Source organism: Setaria italica, chromosome III (genome assembly GCF_000263155.2).
Source record: "Setaria italica strain Yugu1 chromosome III, Setaria_italica_v2.0, whole genome shotgun sequence".
Lineage (NCBI taxonomy): Eukaryota > Viridiplantae > Streptophyta > Magnoliopsida > Poales > Poaceae > Setaria > Setaria italica.
In genome coordinates this window covers 12,048,972-12,072,623 of record NC_028452.1, presented here as the reverse complement: position 1 = coordinate 12,072,623, position 23,652 = coordinate 12,048,972, and the positions used below count along the sequence as shown (strand labels likewise).

The following is a 23,652-nucleotide window of genomic DNA, read 5'->3' as shown; positions in this document are numbered from 1 at the left end:
CCCTTTTGTACGTGCACCGTGCACGGCTCTCAAGTTGCACCGCATCGTTATCCTGCTACGTTTTTATTATAGACTCGATCGCGGATGGATGACGTCTGACGTGCATGCCTGCGTGTTTTTGTATTTCTGGGCGGATCCGTGGTTTGTTCTGTCTGTTGTTTTATTCATACATGATGCTTTTCTGTCAGGTAACCAGGTTAGTGTGGGCCTAGTTCTGTATCGAAATGAAGTTTAGAATTAGGATTGGCTCAGTTTGGTTTTGATCATCAAACTGCAAGATCAGGAATCTTTAGCCATTCAACTATTAAAATCGTTCATATTTGGTTAGGTGGGACCCACATATTAGGACCCTTTCTCTTCGCCCCCCTCCCCCCTCTTGTTGTGTCGCAGTAGATGAAAGGTAGCAGCTTGACGTCGAGGAACGCGATCTGCTGGTCATCATAGGGCCAATCGGCATGCCGTGGCTCCACCTACCGGTGCTCTGCTCAGGCCATTGCCAGCAGTGGAGGAACAGTTGATGTGGAAGAAAGGGTGGCCTGAGTTGCTGCCCTGGCTGGCTTGGATTTCTTTAATCCCCAGCCGGAATTGCAATGGATCAGGGTGAGAGATGGTCGAGATTGTAGCTGGGTGGGTGTAGGAGATGATTGTGGTGGCGATTTATGAGTGGTGGCCGGAGCTGAGTGAATCGATCGACGAAGCTCCAGTCAGTTTTGTTTTGGGCGGTGGAGCAAAAAGAAGAAGAAATAGAGATTGAGAAGGAGATAGGGCCGACTGCTCGGTGGAGAATAAGGGCGAAGGGTGTGGGGGGAGTGGGCGGCCATGTGTGCAGCGACTGCAGAGAATAGGACGGCAAGGTGCAGTGAGGAGCTCAAATGAGGCGGCGCTGTCGCGGCTGCCATGCCGCATATCTCTCTCTCTGCTCCCATCTCTCTCTCTACTCCCACCTCGGCACCCCATCCCGCCGCCGCCGGTCGCCCCCTCCCCCATCTGCTCCCACACCGACACCCCATCTCCCCGACCCCGCCACCCCTATCTTGCCGCTGCGCCGCCGCCCCTCCCCCAAAATTTGCTCCCATCCTAGCACCGAGCGGCGTCCTGCCTACAACGTGGAGTTCGTGTGGGAGTTCCTTAGCGCCGAGGTCGCCGGCACCGAGCTTGAGATGTGCACGGGGGACGAGGTTCACGGGGCGAACCAAGACTGTGCTCATCGGGGAGAGGAAGAGGGGAGGGAGAGGGAGAGAAGATAAAGGGTCTTGACACGTGGGTCCCACTACCATGTGTCGTCCACGTCAGCGAAACCACCTGATGGCAAAATATGAATGATTTTAATGGTTGAATGGCCAAAGATTCCTAGTTTTGCAGTTTGATAGTCAAAACCAAACCGAAGCGATACTTCCTTAGAATTACCATCAAGATTTACTTTAATGTTGCAGCGAAGTAATAAGACGACGGTGCAACAACTAGCTTACAATTGATTTCGTAGGTTAACCTCGACATCATGACGACACTGTTACGTAAATCAACACTGTGTATTTGTAATGTGTTTGGTGATGGCTATGGGAGGAAGGTGAAATATTTACTGTACTGTAATTACTAACGATATGGCCCGATGCATACCATACAGGCCGCGTCAGTTTAGGATGGGCTTCGCTGCCACATTTGGGCCGATGCTCTTGGACTGCGCGGCCCAGTATACTCTAATTTTTAGCAGGAACGAGTTGTGATTTATCTCAGAATGCCTAGGCCCCATTTTTTGTTTACGATTCCTGGGGAAAAAATCGAGCAACTGATCCCAAATGCACCGCTTCCATGAAAATCGATTCCCCCCTCTCTCTCAAAAAAAAAAAAATGAAAATCGATTCCCTGGGCATTCGCAAAACAATCTACTCCCTAGGTCATCCGTCCCAAAAATTAAATCATTTTAGAAAGAAAATAAACTTACATCTCTTATTAGTGCTAATTAACTATCACGTACTTATATACATATTTAAATGTGATAACAATGAATTGTTTTTTAACAAATTTTGAATAACAGAATATTTTTTCGGGATGGAGGAATTATCTAATATAAATAATTTTATCCAAGAGGATTTTGAATGATACAGTACTAGTGAAAAAGTACGCGGTGGCATATTTCGGAATTCCTTTCCCACACGCTGGGACCGTGAGACGCCAACGGTCGCACCGGCACCAACACTCCGGCTGCCTGCAGTCCGTCACCATTCCGCTGCTCCCCCATTCCCGTTGCGTTTGCCAGCCACGTCTCCCTCCCCCTCCTCCCCCACGTCTTTCGGCGAATGCCACGGTGGTGGTGCCTCCCGCCGCCCCGAATCGCGCGCTCGTGGCCCGAGCGATCAGCCCCTCTACCACCTCCACCCCCACTCCAGCGCCAAAAATAGGTGAGATAGGGGGGAATGAGGCCTATGGTGTCTGGTTCGAGCTCCTGTCCCCCTCCTCCTTCCTCCCTTCCAACCCGCTCGCTCCGCTGCTGGCATCGCGCGCCTCCGCACGCTGGCACGCACGCGCTCGAGACGGACCGCACCGGGTGCCCCGGCTGTTCCCGCGCGGCGGCGAGGCGATCGGCGAGCGGTCCGAGGGAGGGAGACAACGCCGCCTCCCAGCCTCCGGCCGCCGCCGACCCCGATTCGACGTCACCTGCAACGGCCGTAGCGTTCGATCGCGTGGCTCATGGTAAGTGTTTGGATGCTCGTGCTTGGTTCTCCCGTTTTCGTTGGAAGCTCCGTTGTTGTTGGCGGTGTCGTGCGCGCGCCCCCTCCTGCAGTTTTACCGAGTCACTGTAGGCTGTCAGACCGGGTTAAGGTAAGGGCATTGTGGGTATCGCTTGCGTACTTGTGTGGCGAGCGCGAGGTGAACCCAGTGGATTCTGGTTCCTTGGTGGTAGGGCGACAAGTTCGGTTTTGGAGGATTTGGTGTACAAGTGGCCCAGTTGGTTGAGACTTCAGAGTTCCCCAGTACACTTGATCGTTAGCCTCATTTGATGTCTAGGCTAGTGTTTGACCGATGGGTGAGTGGTCAGACTAACAGTAAGCAGAGCCACATGCTACAAATGTACAATGCATTTTCAATTAAAACCCAGCCCACGTGACTCTCGCTGGTGGGTCCAATTTGACAAGATGAATCCATATTTCTAGTTATTGTAACAGTTTGACCAACTTAAGTGTATGCCAAAATGAGTATAAACTGAATTTAGTTTGGTGATGAAATTAACGGTATACTAGTAGTTCATAGTCTCATGTAACTGCCCTGAAACCAGGTTAGGTATCATCAGTCAAGATTATTGTGGGCAAGTAGGTATTTAACTGAATGCCAGACATTTTTTTTTTGTTCATGACTGGTTGTGGTTTTAGCTAATCCCTACCCTATTTTATGATGTAATGTACAGAATTATCCTATTCTGTTTCCTTAAAGTATATCCTTCATGATTTTGTTCTGACTTTACGCCCTTTTTTTGAAAGGCTGACTTTGTGCTTTGCCCCAATATGATTCTGTATCATTTGGCCCTTTTCTGCACGGCAGCCTTTTCTTGTCATTGACATAGCATCCATAGGTTCAGCCATCTTCAGCAATGATACATGTATCATGCTATATGCCACTCAATACAATATAGGTCCTAAAACCTTGTGGTGTTCTGTCCTTTGGTACCAATTCTATGGAACTTTATACAGATGTCTACTTTCATTTTGTTTATCAAGATGGACTTTACATGTTAAAAAAAACATGGACTTTCCAGACACGCTGGAGGTTTTGACTTGTTTTGTCTGCAGGCTGCCACATTAAAAATTGTTGTAGGCTCCCATATATGGCTGGAGGATAAAGATTTAGCTTGGATTGATGGCGAGGTTGCCAGAATAGAAGGTCAAAATGCCCATGTCCATGCTACCAATGGAAAGACGGTACGTGAGTCTTATGTTGCTTGTTAATCTTACATGGTTTGGTGGTGAATCAATTTGTGTGTAATAAGACATTCGATTTGGGCCTCCTATGACTGTCTTCTCTCCTTTTTTTATTCAAAAAAAGCTAAGTAATTGTGTTTTTTTTTGCGAGGAAGCTAAGTAATTGTTGATGTCAAATGATCAAACTTTTCATTCATAATTGCATCAATAGCATCACAGATGGTGACACTGTATTATGATCTGAAATGGTGTTCTATGCAGCGTAGACGGAAGACGCGGACCTTGTGATTTAATTCTGTTATTTACTCATGGAGATCAATGTCAAAACCCAGTCTATACATGATTTGGATCTTAAGGAAAATAAAAAAATGTGCGTATCGTTTACTAAATTTAAGAGTTAATTTCACAAAACTACAATTATAGTGCCTCTTTAGAGAATGGAATAATTAGAAGGGGATATTCGCATTTTGCTATGAGCTGCATCGGGGCATGCAAACTTGCCCCCGTTTATTTAGACTCGAGAGGTTTATCCAAATTCATATGTTATCTGTTTGTACAACCTGTGCCATTTCTTCTATTCCATGAAACCAGGTTATTGTGAGCATACCAGACATTCATCCAAAGGACACGGAAGTGCCAACTAATGGCATTGATGACATGACACGGCTATCATACTTGCATGAACCTGGTGTTCTAAATAATCTCGCTATTCGATATGCAAAAAATATAATTTATGTGAGTATTTGTTCACTCAATCTTATTATCACTTGAAAATGATCAAAGCAAAATGAAGTTTGTTTCGCCTTTTGTTTCCTTCTAACTTTCCTTTTTTGAGTTCCAGACCTATACTGGCAACATTCTGATTGCAATTAATCCATTCCAAAGGCTGCCCCATCTTTCTGAACCCCATACTATGGAGAAGTACAAAGGTGCAAATTTTGGTGAGCTAGACCCTCATGTATTTGCAATCGCTGATGTTTCTTACAGGTGAATGCCTACAGTAACAGTGGTAAACGATTTCTTAGAATGAAGTACAATGTGGCAGTAATATTGATGGAGCCTTCTGTGACATTTTTTTGAATAAGGAAACAGGCAGATGATGAATGAGGGAAAGAGCAACTCCATTTTGGTGAGCGGTGAAAGTGGTGCTGGTAAAACTGAAACTACAAAGATGCTTATGAGATATCTTGCTTTTTTGGGTGGGCGATCTAGAACAGGAGGGAGGACAGTTGAACAACAAGTTTTAGAAGTAAGTTAGGAATCATACTTTTCTTACATGACTTCTTGTTGTTAGAAACAGTGTCCAATTCCAAAAGGCAGTGGAGGCTTTTAAGTAATGTGCCATATGTAGTTTCACTCTTTCACTTGAAACTGATCTGATATCTAGTTACGCTTTGCATGCAGTCTAATCCAGTCCTTGAAGCCTTTGGCAATGCAAAGACTGTTCGTAACAACAACTCAAGGTGATCTTTTTACACTACTTTGAGTCTTGGAAGACAACCGTTTGAAAGTTATTGTGTATAGCATATTAAAATCTTTAAGTATGGAATAGAACTGAATCTTCATATTTGAAGATATTAAAAAAATTTCCTCACACACTTCTTTCTTTCTTTCTTTCTTTCTTTATTTGATGGCATGATGAAGTCGATTCGGCAAATTTGTTGAAATCCAATTTGACAAGAGTGGGAAGATATCAGGTGCTGCCATTAGAACATACTTGCTTGAAAGATCTCGTGTTTGCCAAATCAATAGTCCAGAGAGAAACTACCATTGCTTTTACTTCCTATGTGCAGCACCATCAGAGGTACTTTGCTAGCTCAATTGATTGACTGGTTGTGTATCCGATTCTTGGCTGATGAATATACCCTGCTGGCAGGATATCAAAAGGTATAAGCTGGCTGAGCCATCATCGTTTCACTATCTCAATCAATCCACGTGCATTAAACTTGACGAAATTAGTGATGCTAAGGAGTATCTTGCAACACGAAGTGCGATGAATACAGTTGGTATTACTGAGCAGGAGCAGGTTTCAGACATGAATTTCTCAACCCTTTCTATGATGTGGATGTGTAACCTGTTTTAAGCAACACATAATATTGCAGGAGGCCACATTCCGGGTAGTTGCTGCTGTGCTCCACCTTGGGAATATCAGTTTTGTGAAAGGGAGAGAGGTAGATTCATCTTTATTAAAGGATGAGAAAGCTAGGTTCCATCTTAATGCAGCAGCAGAGCTCTTGATGTATGCCTAATATTTCCTTCATTTTTCTATAATTTTCTATAAATTCTGTTTATTTCTTGTAAAATACAGAACAGGAAAGGGGGTACAATAAGGACTCAATCCGTAATATGCATGTACATTCACATTTATAACCTATGATGCATTGTGGCATTCTGATTACAGGTGTGATGGCGGGAACCTGGAGAATGTGCTGATAAAGAGGAAAATAAATACACCAGAAGGAGTTATAACCACAACAGTTGATCCTAATTCTGCTACTGTTAGCAGGGATGGCTTAGCAAAGCAGATATATTCTCGATTATTTGACTGGTAGTGAATACGACTGTGTACTTCATTCCTAAATCATGTACACAATGCACCCTTGTAAGCGTGTGTGCTTGTACCATGCACAGGCTTGTAAACAGACTAAATGCATCCATAGGACAAGATACATCCTCTGACCGATTGATTGGAGTACTTGATATCTATGGTTTTGAAAGTTTTAAGACTAATAGGTAAATTATTAACTTAAGTATGATTTCAATTTACAATTGAAGACCATTCATGGATGTCTCCTGTCTTTATCATAATATGGAATTAGCTTTGAGCAATTATGCATCAATTTCACCAACGAAAAACTCCAACAGCATTTTAATCAGGTACTTGTGGAACAAATGTTTGGATGTTCACAATATTATACTTCTCTTTGCTTCTATGGGTTGGTAAAAGAGTTAGTATTTTCTTGGCAGAATGTCTTTAAAATGGAGCAGGAAGAGTATAACAGGGAGCAGATCGACTGGAGCTACATAGAATTTGTTGACAACCAAGATGTTCTGGACTTGATTGAGAAGGTGTGTTGTTATTTTTTTAGTTTTAATTTAAGCAGCTTAGCCTTGCATCTTCCAGTCCTATAATGGTCATTATCACCATGACATTACTTGGTTTTGATATGGTATGTTGAGTTGGGTAGGGGATAAGGTTAGATGAAGGTGTCTCAACTGTGATTCCAGCCAAGCAGGAGGCTCTGACCTGCCTATTAGATGTACCTTTAAGGTCTAATCCTTGCTTAAAATTATAGCTAACTAACTGAATCCTATGTTTTAACTTGAGGCAAAACATCTAATTGAGGAGATATCTGCTTATCCCTATGTCGCTGTAGTTGTGGGCACTGTGGAGAATGTGGTGGTGCTGTTGCACTGCTGTGGACCACCTGAACTTATGAGAATAGGCCTTCCCTCAAATGCATCCAAAACAGTTTTAAGAAAAAAATATCATCAGTCACTACTCCAGTATTTTTTGACCTGTGGATGAGCTATTTTGCTGTTTGCGAATACAGTGCTGATATCTGCCTCTCCTTTTCTCATAAAACATCCACGAAGTGCAATGTCAGTGAGTAGGCTGTTATTTTTATCCCTTGTAGTCGTGACCTTTATTGACTTGACTTGACGAGGGGGAGGGCTGGTGGGCTGTGGCCACAACCCCCTGGCACTCCCTTCCGCGGCAGCGTGGCCGTGCTGCTGGTGGTGCCGCTATGCAGGCAGAGGCAGGGACGGGGGCGAGCTCGGCGATGAGGACAAGGATGAGAGAGTGAGAAAATGAGAGACGCAGGCCATCTTTTGCAATTTTTTACCACGCTGGCAAAATGTGCTTACGTGGACGCTCGTGGACGTCCACAACCACTCTTTAATAGATTGTGGACTTAGATGACCGCTTTTTTAGTTCATGGACTTAGATGGAACTTCAGGAAAAGCTTATGGACCCATAGTAAAATTTACTCAGGCTCTTTTATCGGGGTCAGCTGACCCAGATAAAATCCTACAAATCCTTAACAAAACAACGTTAATCTCTAAGCTGACCCCACCGTGTTAATGAAGCTGACCCCAGCGTCCATGTCAGCTGGCTTCACCCCTGTTGGCAGTGCTAGGGGCTAATGTAAACGTGTATTATCGTTATATTTTTACCTAAACCCTTTCATGTTTTCTTCCCTCTTTATTTTCAGAAACCTGGTGGCATTATTGCACTTCTTGATGAAGCTTGGTGAGTCTGAACTTCTTGTATTGCATTTAATATAAAAGGTAGTTCTAAGGTCAGTCTCAGTGCACAGTTTCATGGCACATTTACCAAGGCTGAGAACTAGATAACTGTGACTGCTGGATTTCATGGTGATGAAACTCCCTCTCCTCTCCTCTCATAATGATCTTGCCATGTCAGCAAAATTGCTGATGTGGCATGTTATTTAATGGTCATGAAACTTTTGATGAAACCTCCACTGAGACTGGTCTAAATGGTTCCTTTCATTCTATAAAGAGCACTGTTCATTTCTATTTCCAAATCAATTCTTCTAATGGAGATTCTTTTGTTTTTGGTTTATTTTTGTGCACCAGTATGTTTCCTAAATGCACACATGAATCATTTTCTCAGAAGCTGTATGAGAAATTCAGGAATAACAAAAGATTTAGCAAACCAAAGCTTTCTCGCACTGCATTTAACATACAACATTATGCGGGAGAAGTAAGCATTCTTCATGATATAGCTTTCTTTTCAGTACATTTTGTTGAGTACATTCGTTTTAATTTCATGTTTTTTCCCAGGTAACTTATCAGTCTGACCATTTCCTGGACAAAAACAGAGACTATGTAGTTGTAGAACATCAAGAGTTACTTAATGCTTCCAAGTGTTCATTTGTGTCAGGGTTATTCCCATCAGTACTAGAGGAGAACACAAAAGCATCAAAGTCTTCCATTGCTACTCGCTTCAAGGTATGATTCTCCTACTTGACTTATTATGCCTTCAAATCCTTTCCAAAGTTGGTTGGAGAAAAATTATTTACAGAAGTCCCATTTTTTCACCTGAAGTTTGGCTTTGGTTCTCTTTCGAGAATTAAATTTCTCAGAGATACATTTGGCCCCAACTCTAGAATTTAGGGTACATACTTCAGATTTTTTTCTATTGATGATGGTTCTTTTGGTGTTTGCTTTTACCAAAATGTGTTTACGAGGTTAATATCCTTCTGCATATTTAAGACAACAAACTTTCTGTACAACACAACAGTAGAATAAAAGAATTATGACTGTCTTGTACATATCTTGTTTTCGGGTTTATGTCCAGATATAGAGTTTAAAAACATCATCATTTGATTTTCCAATTAAACAAACAAACAAGATAAGACAAGAAAAAGTTTGCACATAATGAAAATACAATCCCGCAGCCCATTAGTAGTTGCCTTGTCATGGTCAGATTAGTCCCATGTGCAAACTTTTCATGTGTTACTGTGTTAGAAAGGGAGGCGGGTTGATGGAGGGAGATATTGGGTAGGTGAGGGCCAATCCTTTGTGTTCAGACATAGCACCTCCGAATTACCTTTTTACACCAAGTGAACACAAAGGTGTAAGAGGTGACATGCAGATTTTGGATGTAAGAGCTTCATAGGTGAGCTGAGCTATAGGCAGATTTTGGATGTGGGGCGTTACATAAATGTTACTATATTTGAAATGGCATATCTAGAAAATAAATGCATATTACTTGATAGAGAAAGGGAAGAGAATATATATAAGTTTGTGTTCACCATCGAGCTATGTTTCATGTAAACTTCATATCTGGTACTTCCATGTAACTCTCAGTGGCAACTCCAAGAACTGATGGAGACGTTGAGTTCTACGGAGCCTCATTACATTAGATGTATTAAGCCCAATAACAATCTTAAGCCTACTACTTTTGAGAACATCAATGTACTGCAGCAACTTCGGTGTTCAGTAAGCAACAGATCACTCTTCATGGCAAAGTTTCCATAGAAACTCAGCCATTGTTTACTCTACTCTAATTGTTTGTTGGCATTTCAGGGTGTTCTTGAAGCTATTAGAATCAGCTGTGCTGGATATCCTACAAGAAAAATATTTCATGATTTTCTCTGTCGGTTTCGCATTCTTGCTCCTGAAGTTTTCATGGAAAGGTGAGCACTCAGTTTTGTTACTAACCTTGGAAAGCCAATGTTGTTCTCGAGTTTGTGCTTTAGTAAAAAATCTGCTACTTGCAGTTCTGATCTCACAGGCTTGATGTGTGTGTGTGTGTATATAGAGCACATGGGCCACATGGGCCTAGAGTATATGGGCCTAGATATACTTAACAAGTTGATAACAAAAATATTTTTTTCGTGATCTACTAATATTGCCAGTTCTGTCCTGCTTTTATAACTCTTCTCTTATATCTGATAGAAACAATGAAAAGGTGACCTGCCAAAAGATTTTGGACAAAATAGGTCTCCAGGGTTATCAGGTGAAGAAAACTATAACTAATCCTCCTTTTATGTGTGTTATATGCTTATTGCATTCTTTTCATCTCTAAATAATCCAAAACAAGTCACTAAAGTAAAAACACAATGCTTGTTCTTGTCGAGTAACTACAGCCTATGAAGTGGTAAATAATAAAGAAGTGAACAAAATGATTCACGCGAATGGCATTAGTCCATATTTTTTTATGATTGTTCTTTCCCCCCCCCCCAAAAAATTGATTTATACCATCAAAAAATTTTGGTTCACACCACTGAAAATTCAGCTGCTAACTTTTAACTACTCCATCAGTTGCTTTTAGTCTTTTGTTGATTTTCATTTTTTTTGCCAACAATCACAATATGGAATACGTAACTTCCCCTCGTGGTGTGTTCTTTTATAAATTGCATGGCAGAAATGCCTGCTTGTAGCATATAAAGAGATAACAAAATTTTCTCGCGATATTTTAAATTATCGGTGTCCATGACAGATTGGAAGAACAAAGGTTTTCCTGAGAGCTGGTCAGATGGCTGAATTAGATGCTAGAAGAACTGAAGTGCGGAATAAAGCAGCTAGAGTTGTTCAGAGTAGATTTCGCACTCATGTTGCTCGTGAGCAATTCCTTGTACTACGCAAGACATCACTATCTTTTCAATCTTTTGTTAGAGGTAAGGTGTTGTTAATTGGTATTTGCAAGTGGAAACAATGCTTATAGCTCAGGTTGCATCATATCTGAGAGTACCTTATCAATTGCAGTAATATTGGCTTGTAAGTTACGTGTTTTCCTGAGAAAACAAGCTGCAGCGTTGCATCTACAGAAAAGTTACCGCTGCTATCTTGCTTGGAACTCTTATTCTAAGCTACGCTCTTCAGCCATTACGTTGCAGACAGGACTAAGGGCGTTTGGTGCTTATAAAGAATACATTCTCAGAAAACAAAATAAAGCCACTATTCGTATCCAGGTAAACCACAGATTCATTCTTTTATTTTATCTAAATGGAAGGCTGGTTACAAATCTCAACTTTCATATCTTACATGTTTCATCTCTGAACTGTCACTCTGAGAATGGTTGCTTGCAGGCTCAGTGGCGATGCCATAGAGATTATTCGAACTATTGTAAAATGAAGAGATCAGTGTTAATTTATCAGTGTGCATGGAGAAGACGGGTTGCTAGAGGAGAACTCCGAAAGCTCAAAATGGTACTGAAGCAATTGGGTCTTTGTTTTAATCATGTTGATTCTATATTTCACTTACACACCCTTTTATTTTTTTTTGGTACATTTTGTAGGCTGCAAGGGACACAGAAGCCCTGAAGGTGGAGAAGGAGAAACTTGAGGAGCATGTTGTAGAGCTGACTAGCTGTTTGGGCTTGGAAAAGAAACTTAGGGTAGATGCTGCTCTTGAATTAAGATAACGTGGGATGAATTAACTGGTGAATTTATGCTTATACAGTATCACTTTTCAGATTGATCTAGAGAAGAACAAAGCAGGAGAAATTTCCAAACTACAGGCTGCTCTTCGTGAGATGGAGCAGCGGGTGGAAGAAGCCACAAAGATACAGGAAAGAGAATTAGGCAAAAGGGCCATTGAAGAAGCTTTAACTCAAGAAAGAGAAAAGATCACTTCATTGACTAACGAAGTGGAGGAGCTGAAGGTACTCTTTTCCTAAATCAACATAGTAATTATCCAAACTGTGTAGATATTTGCAAGGATTTAAGCATTGCAATAGTTATTCTAATAAACAAAACACAGTTACAGCATCTGTTTCATGTTAAACAGTAAAAGAACAGCTGATTACAAAACATATCCCATATTTGATTAGAGTCTGATGGTAGCAGTAACTTATTTATCTGTAGCATGATATTTTTTTAATGGATGGCTGTTGACAGGTACTACTACAAAGAGAACAAGAAGAAAACAGTGCAACTAAGAGTGCACTTGTTATTGCTCGGGAAGAAAATGATGCACTGACTACAAAAATTGTGTCCGCGGACGAAAACATTGAGCAGCTTAGAGATGCTGTAAAAAGGTTAGTAGCTCAGTGACTTTAGACCTTAATTTCTGTAAGGAGCCAATACTAAAAACTAGTATTACTTTCAGGATAGCACCACATAATTTCTAAGCCTTTCACTACAACAGAACATATCCCTTAACACTGCTACTTTTATGCACAGCTCTGACAGACACAGAAACCTCTACGAGCACATGTATCAGACATGGATGCTGATGCAGTCACGCATACTTAAATGCTGACAGTGTATGCTGCCAGGATCTGATTTAGCATTGCTAAACCACATTATGATACTAAGATAACAGTTGGACACTCTAGATCTGTTGGTTCATTGAATTGTCTGTTTGACACTAGTAACTGCAGTTTCAGACTAGCAGTACTGCAGTAGAACATACCAAACTATCCAAGCTCTTTGGCTATGTTGATTCAGATTAGAAGTAAATGTATGTATGGTTTCCAGGTGAAAAATATTAATATGAAGCAAATAAGAATATAAGATCGCACTAACTGAATCTCAAAAGTGAAATAAAGTACTCAAGAGTGAAACAAAGTACTAGCAAGGAAATCAAATACACTCTGGTAAACTAATTTGTCTGCTTCAGGAAACTGTGTGAATGCATGCCATTGTCCTGGTTATCGTTGTGATAGAGCAAGATCAGGCAGATCTCAATACTAATTTTTTTCTTTGCTGAGGTCATAATATCCCATTTTGTCAAAGCCTAATGGATCTAAAGAATGCCAATGTATATGATGCTTTACTTCCCATTACTCACTGAAGCTCAAGATGCAGATGAAGATGTAATAGAGAATTAAAGATTAAGGATTGTTTTTTTTTGTTAACTTGCAAAGGCCCACTAATACAACCAACTCAAACCTTTATTTTAGTTCCATTTGTCGTACTGTAAAGCTCGCTGGTACTTTACCATATACTTAACCATAATCAAGTAAATCGAGTCCCATCCTTACTATTTTGGAAGTACAGAAATCTTCCTGTCTGTTGAATGCAGATTTGAAAAGAATGTGACAGAACTGGAGTCTTCATTGATGATGGAAAAGGAACAAAACACGACAACTAGAAGGGAACTAAGTGAAGCGCACCAGAGGGATGAAGAACTACTGAGACAAATCTCAGATGCCAAAGAAAAATCCACAGAGCTTCAGACTGTTGTGCAAAGGTCATTTTATTTAGTAAAAAAAACATAAGATTTGTCCTACACCTCATATAACCAATAAAAACAACATCAAAGCCTTTCAGTCCCAAGCAAGTTGGGGTAGGTAAAGTTGAAACCCAACAGGAACTACTTATCAATTCAGGCACATTAGCTGTTTTCCAAGCAGTCCTACACCTCATATAACCCTTCCAAAAATTTTCAGTAATATTATCTGTGTGATTCTTGGCAACCACATAGAAAAGTAGGACTATTTGGTTGACTTAAACTTCATTATCTTTTCTTCTTCGTGGACACAGGCTGCAAGAAAGCTTAATTGAGGGAGAGGCTACTTTACTTACAGAAAGACAAGAAAGTGAAGCGACCAAACAATCACTCAATGAAGCTCATGTAAAAATTGAGGAACTTCTCAATAAAATTGAAGTAGCTGAACAAGACATTAGTAACTTCCAAGACAACATCCAAAGGTAATTGCATTTTCCTTTCCGTGATTTGATTCGTGCTTGACTTCAGTTATAAGCTCCTTCCAAATTTTGTTAACTATTATTATACTATAATAATCTTGAATCAACAATGCTGAATTTTCTTTTCAATTAACATAGACTTGAAGAAACTGTGACAACATTGGAGACTTCATTGTTAGCTGAAAAACAACAAAGTACTGCAACCTTTTCACAATTAACTGAAGCACAACAGGGTATTGAAGTACTGCAGAAGAAATTTGCAGATGCCCGTAGGACAAATGATCTGCTTCAAGATTCTTTGAAAAGGTTGATTTCTAATGTTACATTCTTTGAAAAGGACAAATGGTGCTATGAATTCTTTTTCTTTTGTTTGAAAGGAATATGAATAATTGACGTTCTAGTTGTTCATATACTCAAATTGCATAAAAAACATGCAAGCATGAATGGTGCAACAAGAAAATTAATAAGCATGTTTTAGCAAGGTGCTTAAGATCTCGATGCGAGTCGTAGTTACATGAAACAACAAAGGGAGTTCCACAGCTGCATTTATCAATACCTCTTTGGAAATATTTGAAAGTAAAGGATTAAAAAGTATATTATATGTCATAGCAATGATGTGTCGTATAGAGGATTGATCATAGGTGCAGGTGATGTTGTGTACGTTTTGGACGTCTTTAGCAATGCTGCTTCTGCCTTTCTATTCCAGTCCTCAATATAACGAGCTGGCAGCGTTAAGAATTCTCACTCACTGAATACAGGTGTGAGGAAAATGCAACCACAAGGGATGCCCTGTATGTAGCAGAAAGGCAAGAGCATGATCAAACCAAGCAAGCACTTTTGAAAGCTCAGGAAAGAAATTGGGAATTGCTAAGGAAAGTTGATGATAGTGAAAAAACTATAAACAAGATGCTGGAGAACGCTCAAAGGTTCTTATCTTGTCACTAGTTGTAGAGCTGAGCTTTCTTTACTCAAGCATAATGCAATATGTGCAACTTAAGAGAGCTAATCCTGTACTTCAACTTTATGAGCTAACACATACTTCCTCTTCCTTAATGATTTTAGACTTGAGAAACATGCAACGGCAAGGGAATCTTTGCTGCTTAAGACAAAACAAAATCTCGACTGTACAGTAAAAGCGCTAACTGAAGCTCAAGGGAGAAACCGAGACTTGATGACAAGTTTCGAGGATTCAGCTAAAAAAATCAATATGCTTGAGGATTCAGTTAACAGGTTAGATTCCTTTTGTTACAAGCATTTCTGATCTGCCTGTTTCTTGAGGATTTTCTTTTCTTTTTGCACATAGACTAGAAGAACGCACAGCGGAGAAAGACTCTTTGTTGGAAGTAGAAAGACAAGAAAACAAAACGACTAAAGAAGAAATAGCCAACGCCCAGAAAAAGATCAATGAATTAGTACACGAGTCACAACAGTCCCAAGAAACCAGAAAACAATTGGAAGATACCATCAAGAGGTCTGATGCTTTCTCTTGAGTATGTGTCCCAACTTCTTGCTCAGTATCATCATTACACTGTGATAGTGACCTTTCACTGTGATTTTTAAAGGTCTGAAGCGGATGCTACTTCCAGAGATGCACTTTTGTTATCAGAGAAACAAGCACATGAGACGACCAAGAAAGTTCTGACCGAAACTCAGTGTAGAAATGAAGAATTAATCAAGAAAATTCAGGATTATGATAAAAATACTCTTCAGCTTCAGCTAACTGTTGAGAGGTCCATAATCGTTCCTTATTGTCTGCTTAACAACCTCTAGGGGCATAAATTCTATCAGAAGATTATCTGTTTTAACTTTTGAATCAACTCCATATTTCTACCTGAGACTAGGCTTCAGGAAAACGCATCTGCTACAGAGGTTTTACTGTTGAGAGAACGAGAACAAAACAGTGCAACCATGAAGGCACAAGCTGAAAGTCAAGAAAGAATTTTGCAGTTACTAAAGAAGCTTGAGGACGTTGACAAAAAAATTGGTCTTCTTCAAGGCAGCATACAAAGGTACTTTATACATCTATTGTTTTTATTAAGCTGTGCTTGGCTCTGGGAATGCTTACATATAGTTAGTGAGTGTGCTTACGTAAATGTAGATGTACTTGACATAATAACTGGTGATCAATTTCAGGCTTGGTGATAATACAGCGAAAGACACTTTGCTGATATCTGAGAGACATGAGAAGGATGCACTGAAGAAAGCACTCACTGAGAGTGAATACAAAAATGAAGAGTTACTGATGAAAGCAGAAGAAGCCAACAAAAAAGCTGAGCATCTTCAAAACACTATAAATTCGTATGTACCTTCAATAAAGCTTTATGTATATTATATTACAAGTACGCTCCTATAGTTCTCCCTTGTCAGCATGTGAACCCCCCCCCCCCTTCAAAAAAAAATTCATTGTTTTTTTTTTTGGAATTTCTTCCCATGTCTCAAGATCAGTGGTACAAGGCATGTGGTTCCATACTAAAAACCAGACTTTTTTATCCTCACATGCTGTTAATATAGCACCTAGATGTCTTTCTATACTAAATGTAGTATGACATATTGTCAGGATCATACACTCTTATGTCCCACTACCTTTTTTGCATAACACTAAAATGAATCAAGATCACATGTTCTGGAAAGATATATATGCAGAGAGAGCGAGACATTGATGGCAGATATGTGCCACATGCATGCAGATTATCTTTCAGTGTTGCAAGCCTATCAAAGTTGAAAGAATGATAACAGCAGAAAATAAACATAGAAGTGCATTTGTGAGTATCTGAGATAGATTAAGACTTTTCATCAACTAGGGATATGCAGCATGCATCACACAAAACCTAGGTTTTATTCATTTCCTCATTTGTATGCTTAACTCTAATAGTTCTTCATGTTTTCCATTATTACTAATCTGCATTGTGAAGTTGCAACTGTTGTTTTTATCCCAAAACAGGGTTAAGGAGGATATGACAGCTTCTTTGGAAGCTGAAAGACAAGAAAATGAAGCAATCAGGAGGTCCCTTGTTGAAGCTCAGGAGAGAAATGAGGTGTTATTTAAGAAAGTTAGGGATAGCGAATACAGGGCCCACCAGCTTCAAGATACTGTGCAGAAGTTGGTATCTTAATTTACTTTTCTCTAATTGTCAACTACTGTGCCATCAAATTACTGATCATTATATCATCCTTTTGGTGACTAATGTCTTTACGAATTAGGCTTCAAGTAGATGCCATATCAAGATTGTCTAACTTTGTAATGGAGAAACAAGAAGGCAATGGTATAAAAAGTGCACGTACTGAGGCTCATGGAAGAAATGATGATCTAATAAGGAGAAATGAAGACCTCCTAAAAAGAAATGATGACTTGGTAAAAAAGATTGAAAATTCTGGTGTACTTGTTTCTCAGCTTCGTGAGAACTTAGAAAGGTAGCTTACCGACAAAATAACTTTCTGTAGCGGCAATTCATTTCATTTGGCTACATTTTTGCTTGTCTTTCTGTGACCAATTTTTCATTGTTTCCTGTCCTTCCACGAATACAGTTTAGAAGGAAAAGCTGCCGACTTAGAGGCTGAAAATCAAGTACTTCGTCAACAAGCAATTGCAACTCCTCCATCTACAGCCAAGTCTCAAGCTGCATGCCCTAAAATCAGTATGATCCATGTAATATATCTTCAGTAGAGCTCAATTGAATTGCTGATGATATTCTAATCTGAATTGGTAGATGCATTTCAACAGAGATGTCAAGAAGATGGTCATATTTCAAATGGCAACGTAGCATATGCTGAAATGAAGTCCTCAGTTGCTCCAACAGAAACAAGAGCCTCAATGGTTTGTATGGTTGCATGCCATTCTTTTCTAAAACACGGCTGCATGTCATTCTGATTTATGATATAAATTTATTGAGTCCTTGCATATTTTATTGTTAAAAATGCAGGGTAGCTCCCCTGATTTGACTAACCACAAGGATTATGAAAATGGGCAAAAGTTATTTAACGAAGTATATCAGGTGTGTGTTTGCTATTCTCTACTTGCTAAATCTATCATAAACCCTCAGCATTGAATGGTAGCTTTGCTTATTTTTGGTAGCCTTCTCAGCACCAGCAACCCTTGAATCATCAGCAGTTATTGCTGAAATACATTACCCAGTATCTTGGATTCTCTAGCAGCAAACCGATTGCTGCTCCTCTTATATACTACTCTCTTCTTCATTGGAGATCTTTTGAAGAAGCAAAGACAGGTGTCTTTGACAGTATTATACAAGTTGTAAACTCAGCAACTGAGGTTTGTAGTACTCTTGATTTCGTTTAAGCTCCTTGTGCTGCAGCAGTACTCCAGTAGCTCATAATCTGCACCTTGTAATTCTATATGATACAGCTTTATGCATCCAATTTTCCAGTACCTGTAATATTAATCGATGTTCTTACTTCAAGGCTCAACATGATACAAGAGGCTTGGCCTATTGGTTATCCAACTTGTCCACATTATCAGTTCTACTGCAACGCTCATTTAAAGTCGCCAGGGCAACAGTCTCAACTCCGAATAGACGAAGATTTTCCTGCGAGAGGATTTTTCAAGTCAATCAAACTTCAAACAGTGGGCTTGCTTATTTCAGTGCTCAATCAGTGGATGGAGCTAGTGGCTTTCACCAAATTGAGGCAAAATATCCAGCTTTGCTCTTCAAGCAGCAGCTGGTGGATCAGATTGAAAAGGTGTATGGAATGATAAGCGACAGAATGAAGAAGGAGCTAAACCCACTACTTGAGTTGTGCATACAGGTACTGCATTTCTTGACCACAGGAATCATCCACTGTCAAGATTTTGCCCATTAAAAATCTGGGGAATTTCTAAAATCTTTAGGATCCGAGAACTTCTTACTCAAATCAAGCGAAGGCCTTGCTATCTCCTGCTAGTGGTTTGGGCCAACAGGAACAACTCGTGCATTGGCTGAGCATCGTGAAAATCTTCAACAACTATCTGCACATTCTCAGAGCTAATCATGTAGGTGCTATGAACAAAATCACAAATGCACTATGCATTTGCAGTGTTAAAAAGACAATGCCATAATGTGCTTATTTCGTAGGTTCCCTCAATTTTGGTTCACAAATTGCTTACCCAGATATTTTCTATGGTCAATGTGCAATTATTTAACAGGTAAGTTCTTTTTTGGCGGTCCTATCATATTATCTTTTTAGAAGCATGAACAGTTCACTTATATCCATGTTTGGTCTCTTTATTTGAAAACAGGCTCCTCTTGCGCCGTGAGTGCTGTTCCTTTAGCAACGGGCAATACATCAAAGATGGGCTAACTCAACTAAAACATTGGTGCAATGACGTCAGTCGAGAGGTGGTTCACTTATCTATTGTTCTGTTGTAGTATGACATATCTTCAAGAGTAAATTACAGAAGAACACGGGGTCACTGTTCTTAATGTTTAACAAAACCCAATCTTTAAATGTTACACCCCAAGCTAACAAGATGGACCGTTGTCGCAATGCCATATTGATGTTGTCCTCGTCCCTCCACTTTGGCATAGGAAATGTGGAGCTATGGATGGGCTCAGTAAGTCATCCTATGTTTTTATTTCATTAAAATGGGGTTTCAAATTTCATGAAACAGTAGTGCTATACATCTGGGATTTATGTCACGATCCAGGATATCTCAGGTTTTTAAACTTGCACCATAGAACTTGTGTGTTTTTTCTGTAACTTGCTCATCTTAATGTCCTGTTCTTTAAAAAGAATATTTAAGTTCTTTAAATTTATCATTTTTATTGACTCAGTTTGCAGATTCCGCATGGGCAGCACTGAGGCATATAAGACAAGCTGTTGACTTCGTGGTTTGTATCATTTACCCTTTAAGAAGAAGCAAACCTTTGTGATTCTTGTACACAAACTGAACTGTATGAAACCTACCTTTTCTCAAATATTCACCTTGTCCCTTTCATTCATCAGGTAATTTCTCTCAAACCAATAAGGTCATGGGAAGAGATACACAATGATATTTGCCCGGTAAGTGTTGGCTTTGCCAAGAATCTTGTGCCGTTTTTGCTTAACAATTAACACTCTATGCTGTACTCATTTTGCTATTTGTTCAGGCTCTCAGTTTGCAGCAGCTTGAGAGGATAGTCGGTATGTATTGGGACGATTTAAATGGCTCAAACGTAACTTCAGCTGAGGTAAGACGATAAGCTTTAGCCCTTTTAGTCTTGCACTGTTTTGGTTTGAAATTCTAATGACCCTTGTTTAATTCATTACTTTTCATAGTTCATATCAAGCATGAGAGCTATGTTGCGTGAGGAATCAAATAGTGTCTCCAGCTTTTCAGTTCTGCTGGATGATGATTCCAGGTCTGTTCCCTGAAAATTTACGTTTCACACGCTATTTGCTGGGCTACACTTAAATGTTTCATTTCTCTTGGCAGCATACCCTTTTCGCTTGAAGATATTGCAAAGTCGATGCCAAACATTGAGGAGACGTCAGTTAATGACCTGCTACCTTTTATCCGTGAGAACCAGAGCTTTACCTTTATATTGCAGTAGAGAATGCGTGAGTGCTCTCCTCGGACTCAAGAGAGCCTCCCAATTTGTACGAGATTGCAAGCTTGAAAATTCCTTGTTTTTGGGGTTCTCATCTGATTGCTTTGTGAAGACAATAGTGTTTCCTCTGCTCGTCCTTCCCTGCCACTCTGTGTCGGGATACTATACAACGTAGACACCCCAACACACGGGACTGCAAGACAAAACTTCACTTGATACAACCAGTTGAGTAAGAGGCCTTGAATCATAAAGGTAACAATATGTTAATTTCAGTGACCGTCTCAGCCGCTTCGCTCTTTACAAGTTCGACTATCATACAGCATTACAGGGAGTATACTAAAAGTGCCAGGGCTCAAGGTAGAAGATGACTGAAGAACATTGTAGCCACCAGAATTCAGCATGGGGGTAAACATCATTGCCCCCTAGATGGAAAATGCATCTAGCATATACATGTACAATTCTTGAGGCCCAACGGAAAAAAACTGTGGGTCAAGTCTCACGTGGACGACCAACTAGCAGTATGAACTCTTCGGACATATCAAGGTTAGCTACTCTTGATGAATCCAGCTCTTGTTATGAGTTGTTCTTAAGCTTCTTCCGAGGTTTCAAGTCAACCACAATGACAGTGATATTGTCCTCGGTCCCCTTCTTCAGTGCGAGCCTCATAAGATAATCAGCAGCGGATTGCGCAGCAGGATCAGTGGATTCATCACCCTCATCACACAATGATGTTGTAACACCATTGTTCTTGTGCCACAATTGGATTTGTCGCCGCGCAACTTTGCATGCCTCTTCATTCGACACAACGTCCCACAGCCCATCACTTGCAAGAACGAGACAGTCGTCGTCTTTCGCCCTAGGAATGACCGTAACTTCTGGTTTTGGAATGACGAACGGTTTCAAATATCGATCCCCTGCAACAAGGGTTTCCATGTCCACGTTAGCAGGTAACACAAAAATGGGACAAGTGCTATCCAACACACAGAGAATCAGCTGAACTGTTGGTTCAACTAAATTTTCAGGTGAATTTGGAGGAACAATATTGTCCAAATGTTAAACGCAATAGCAAAGCTGATTTGAGTAGGGTGAGAATGTGAACAAGTCCAACCAAGGCCCGTTGTTAACAATGGTCCAAGCTGCAGCCACTTGCATGAATCATGACATAAGGTACCTTTGTGGTGTCGATAAAAGATGGCTTTTCTACTTTGGAGAAGCAACTGCTTTTCCTAATCACATCTGCATTCTGAGTTCTAGCATAGAAATATATTTAAGTTCGTTTTATAACTTCATTGATAGCATTAGAGCCAATATCCAAGCAGTCAAATTCCATTACATAATTTCATGAGAGTATCAAGTCTAACATGCTTCCTATCTCGGATAGAGACAAGCTGTTCAACCCAAATCGATGATAAGCAATTTTTACAACTATAGCATGGTAAATGGAAATAATGGCGGACAGAAATTTCTCATCTTACAAAATGCCCATCACACTGGCAACAATCACCTTTAGTTCAACAGAGTCTTTCAACAAAATGGCAAGAGTAAAATTTGCCTGGGTCAATATGAAATAATACTCCATTTGATTCATCAACATGCTTGCCTACCATAAACAACAATAACAACCAGGAAGTTGTGACATCAAATTGCATGATCTTAAGATTCTACATACCGCAAAATTAATACCAACATCAACTAGTTGCTTAGAGTTGATCTTACAAAGCTTTGTAAATTCTAATGTTGCAAAACCCATAATTTCCAGCTCACTTGAATAAGGAACAGGTTATTCTACCTAAATCAAGCACATGAATGAGCATTCATACCTATTGATCGCGACATAGCAAGTATACCGGACACCCGGTAACCGTTCCATTGGATGACCTTGCCTCCCAGGGCCTCGATCCTCCCTCGCTCATCCTTTCTGTCAGGCTGAAACAGCAAGTGTCAGTCACAAGAGCCCTGGATGGATCTCAAGACTCAACAAAAGACCTCACCTTGTGATCAATGGACAACGCCACCGGCTCCTTCCCTCGGCAGAGCACAACACGTGAATCTCCACAGTTTGCGACCACAAGATGAGATGAGCACACGACCGCGACAACCGCCGTGGATCCCACGTTCTCCGCGGCAACTGGCCTGGACTCCGGGACACCACCGACGAGCCTGCTCGCCCGCCCTGACACCTCGTCATCTACCCTCTGGAAACATTTGCGGAACAGCTCGTCCCAGTGCTCCTTCATGTCCGCCTCGCCCACTTCCCCCAAATCATCGCCAAGCAGCCCCAGCTCCTGGCTCAAGAGCACCTGGAGCCTTTCCCGGCAGTAATTCGCCACCTACACAGCAACACGAAGCGGCGAATTGTCAAATCATGGGGCAGGCAAGCGTCGGGCGGCGAGCCGATCGAGTGCGTTCTTAAGAGTTCCCACGCCCGGGTACCTCGGCGCCGCCGTGGCCGTCGAAGACGCCGAACAGGTGCGCGGGCAGCCTGAGCGCGTCGGCGTCGAGGCCCAGCCCGTCGAGGTCCCGGCGGCTGGCAAGCAGGCGCACCGGCACGTCCGCAAACCGCGGCGCCGCCGCGCAGGCGTCCTCCATCTCGGCGCTGCGGCCGCGCGTGGACGCGCAGCCCCAGACCGGCGCGCAGTCCATGAGGTACACGCTCCTCTTGCCGCCCGCGGCCCCGGCCCTGCCGTCGGCCCCGCCGCCGCCGCCGGCGAGATCCAGCTTCTCGATCCCCGCGCATTCCGCCGCGCCGCACGACGCCTCGTCCTCCACGCAGATCGCCGCCGCCGCCGCCATCACAGAATCACAGCGAAAAAAAAATACTCCTCCCCCGAACCACGCTTCCCCCCGCCCACCTCGCCGCCGAAGAACCACCAGTCACCACGAGAGATAGATAGAGCTCTACACAGTACACACCACGCCGCCCCCAAGACGCGAGCGGCCGCAGGAAGTGGCTGCGGGCTTCGGGGTAGGAGGGCGAGGAGTAAGGGTACGGCTATAGCCTCGGTGAGGTGAGGTGGGGTGGGTGGAGAGGAGGGAGGTGGGGGTGGAATGGTGGTGTGCGCGCGCGCGTGGGGAGGGAGAGAGAGAAAG

At 41.5% G+C, this 23,652-nt stretch overlaps 2 protein-coding genes across 2 annotated transcripts; one reads left to right on the top strand and one right to left on the bottom strand.

The window, feature by feature from the left end:
- Positions 1-640: 640 nt before the first annotated feature.
- On the top strand, positions 641-20,749 carry LOC101782403 (myosin-17-like). Its single transcript, XM_022825218.1, has 49 exons — positions 641-703; positions 3,786-3,914; positions 4,506-4,649; positions 4,756-4,901; positions 5,007-5,163; positions 5,319-5,377; positions 5,559-5,718; positions 5,791-5,940; positions 6,017-6,153; positions 6,316-6,462; positions 6,546-6,647; positions 6,734-6,791; positions 6,882-6,983; positions 8,132-8,169; positions 8,517-8,643; positions 8,724-8,891; positions 9,753-9,884; positions 9,972-10,081; positions 10,344-10,404; positions 10,888-11,065; positions 11,154-11,359; positions 11,477-11,596; positions 11,686-11,784; positions 11,863-12,051; positions 12,287-12,426; positions 13,416-13,583; positions 13,877-14,044; positions 14,180-14,347; positions 14,800-14,967; positions 15,104-15,271; positions 15,345-15,512; positions 15,604-15,771; positions 15,883-16,050; positions 16,175-16,339; positions 16,983-17,141; positions 17,243-17,452; positions 17,567-17,687; positions 17,763-17,855; positions 17,962-18,033; positions 18,114-18,308; positions 18,458-18,802; positions 18,885-19,025; positions 19,108-19,178; positions 19,272-19,371; positions 19,807-19,863; positions 19,979-20,035; positions 20,122-20,202; positions 20,291-20,373; positions 20,448-20,749. The coding sequence occupies exons 1-49, from the start codon at positions 641-643 to the stop codon at positions 20,563-20,565; spliced, it is 6,534 nt and encodes a 2,177-aa protein (XP_022680953.1). The 3' UTR covers positions 20,566-20,749.
- Positions 20,750-20,801: 52 nt separating this feature from the next.
- LOC101769449 (probable protein phosphatase 2C 50) lies at positions 20,802-23,652 on the bottom strand. The gene is made up of 4 exons (XM_004961319.3): positions 22,996-23,652; positions 22,554-22,892; positions 22,383-22,488; positions 20,802-21,476 (listed from the first exon to the last, which is right to left on the bottom strand). The coding sequence occupies exons 1-4, from the start codon at positions 23,353-23,355 to the stop codon at positions 21,136-21,138; spliced, it is 1,146 nt and encodes a 381-aa protein (XP_004961376.1). The 5' UTR covers positions 23,356-23,652; the 3' UTR covers positions 20,802-21,135.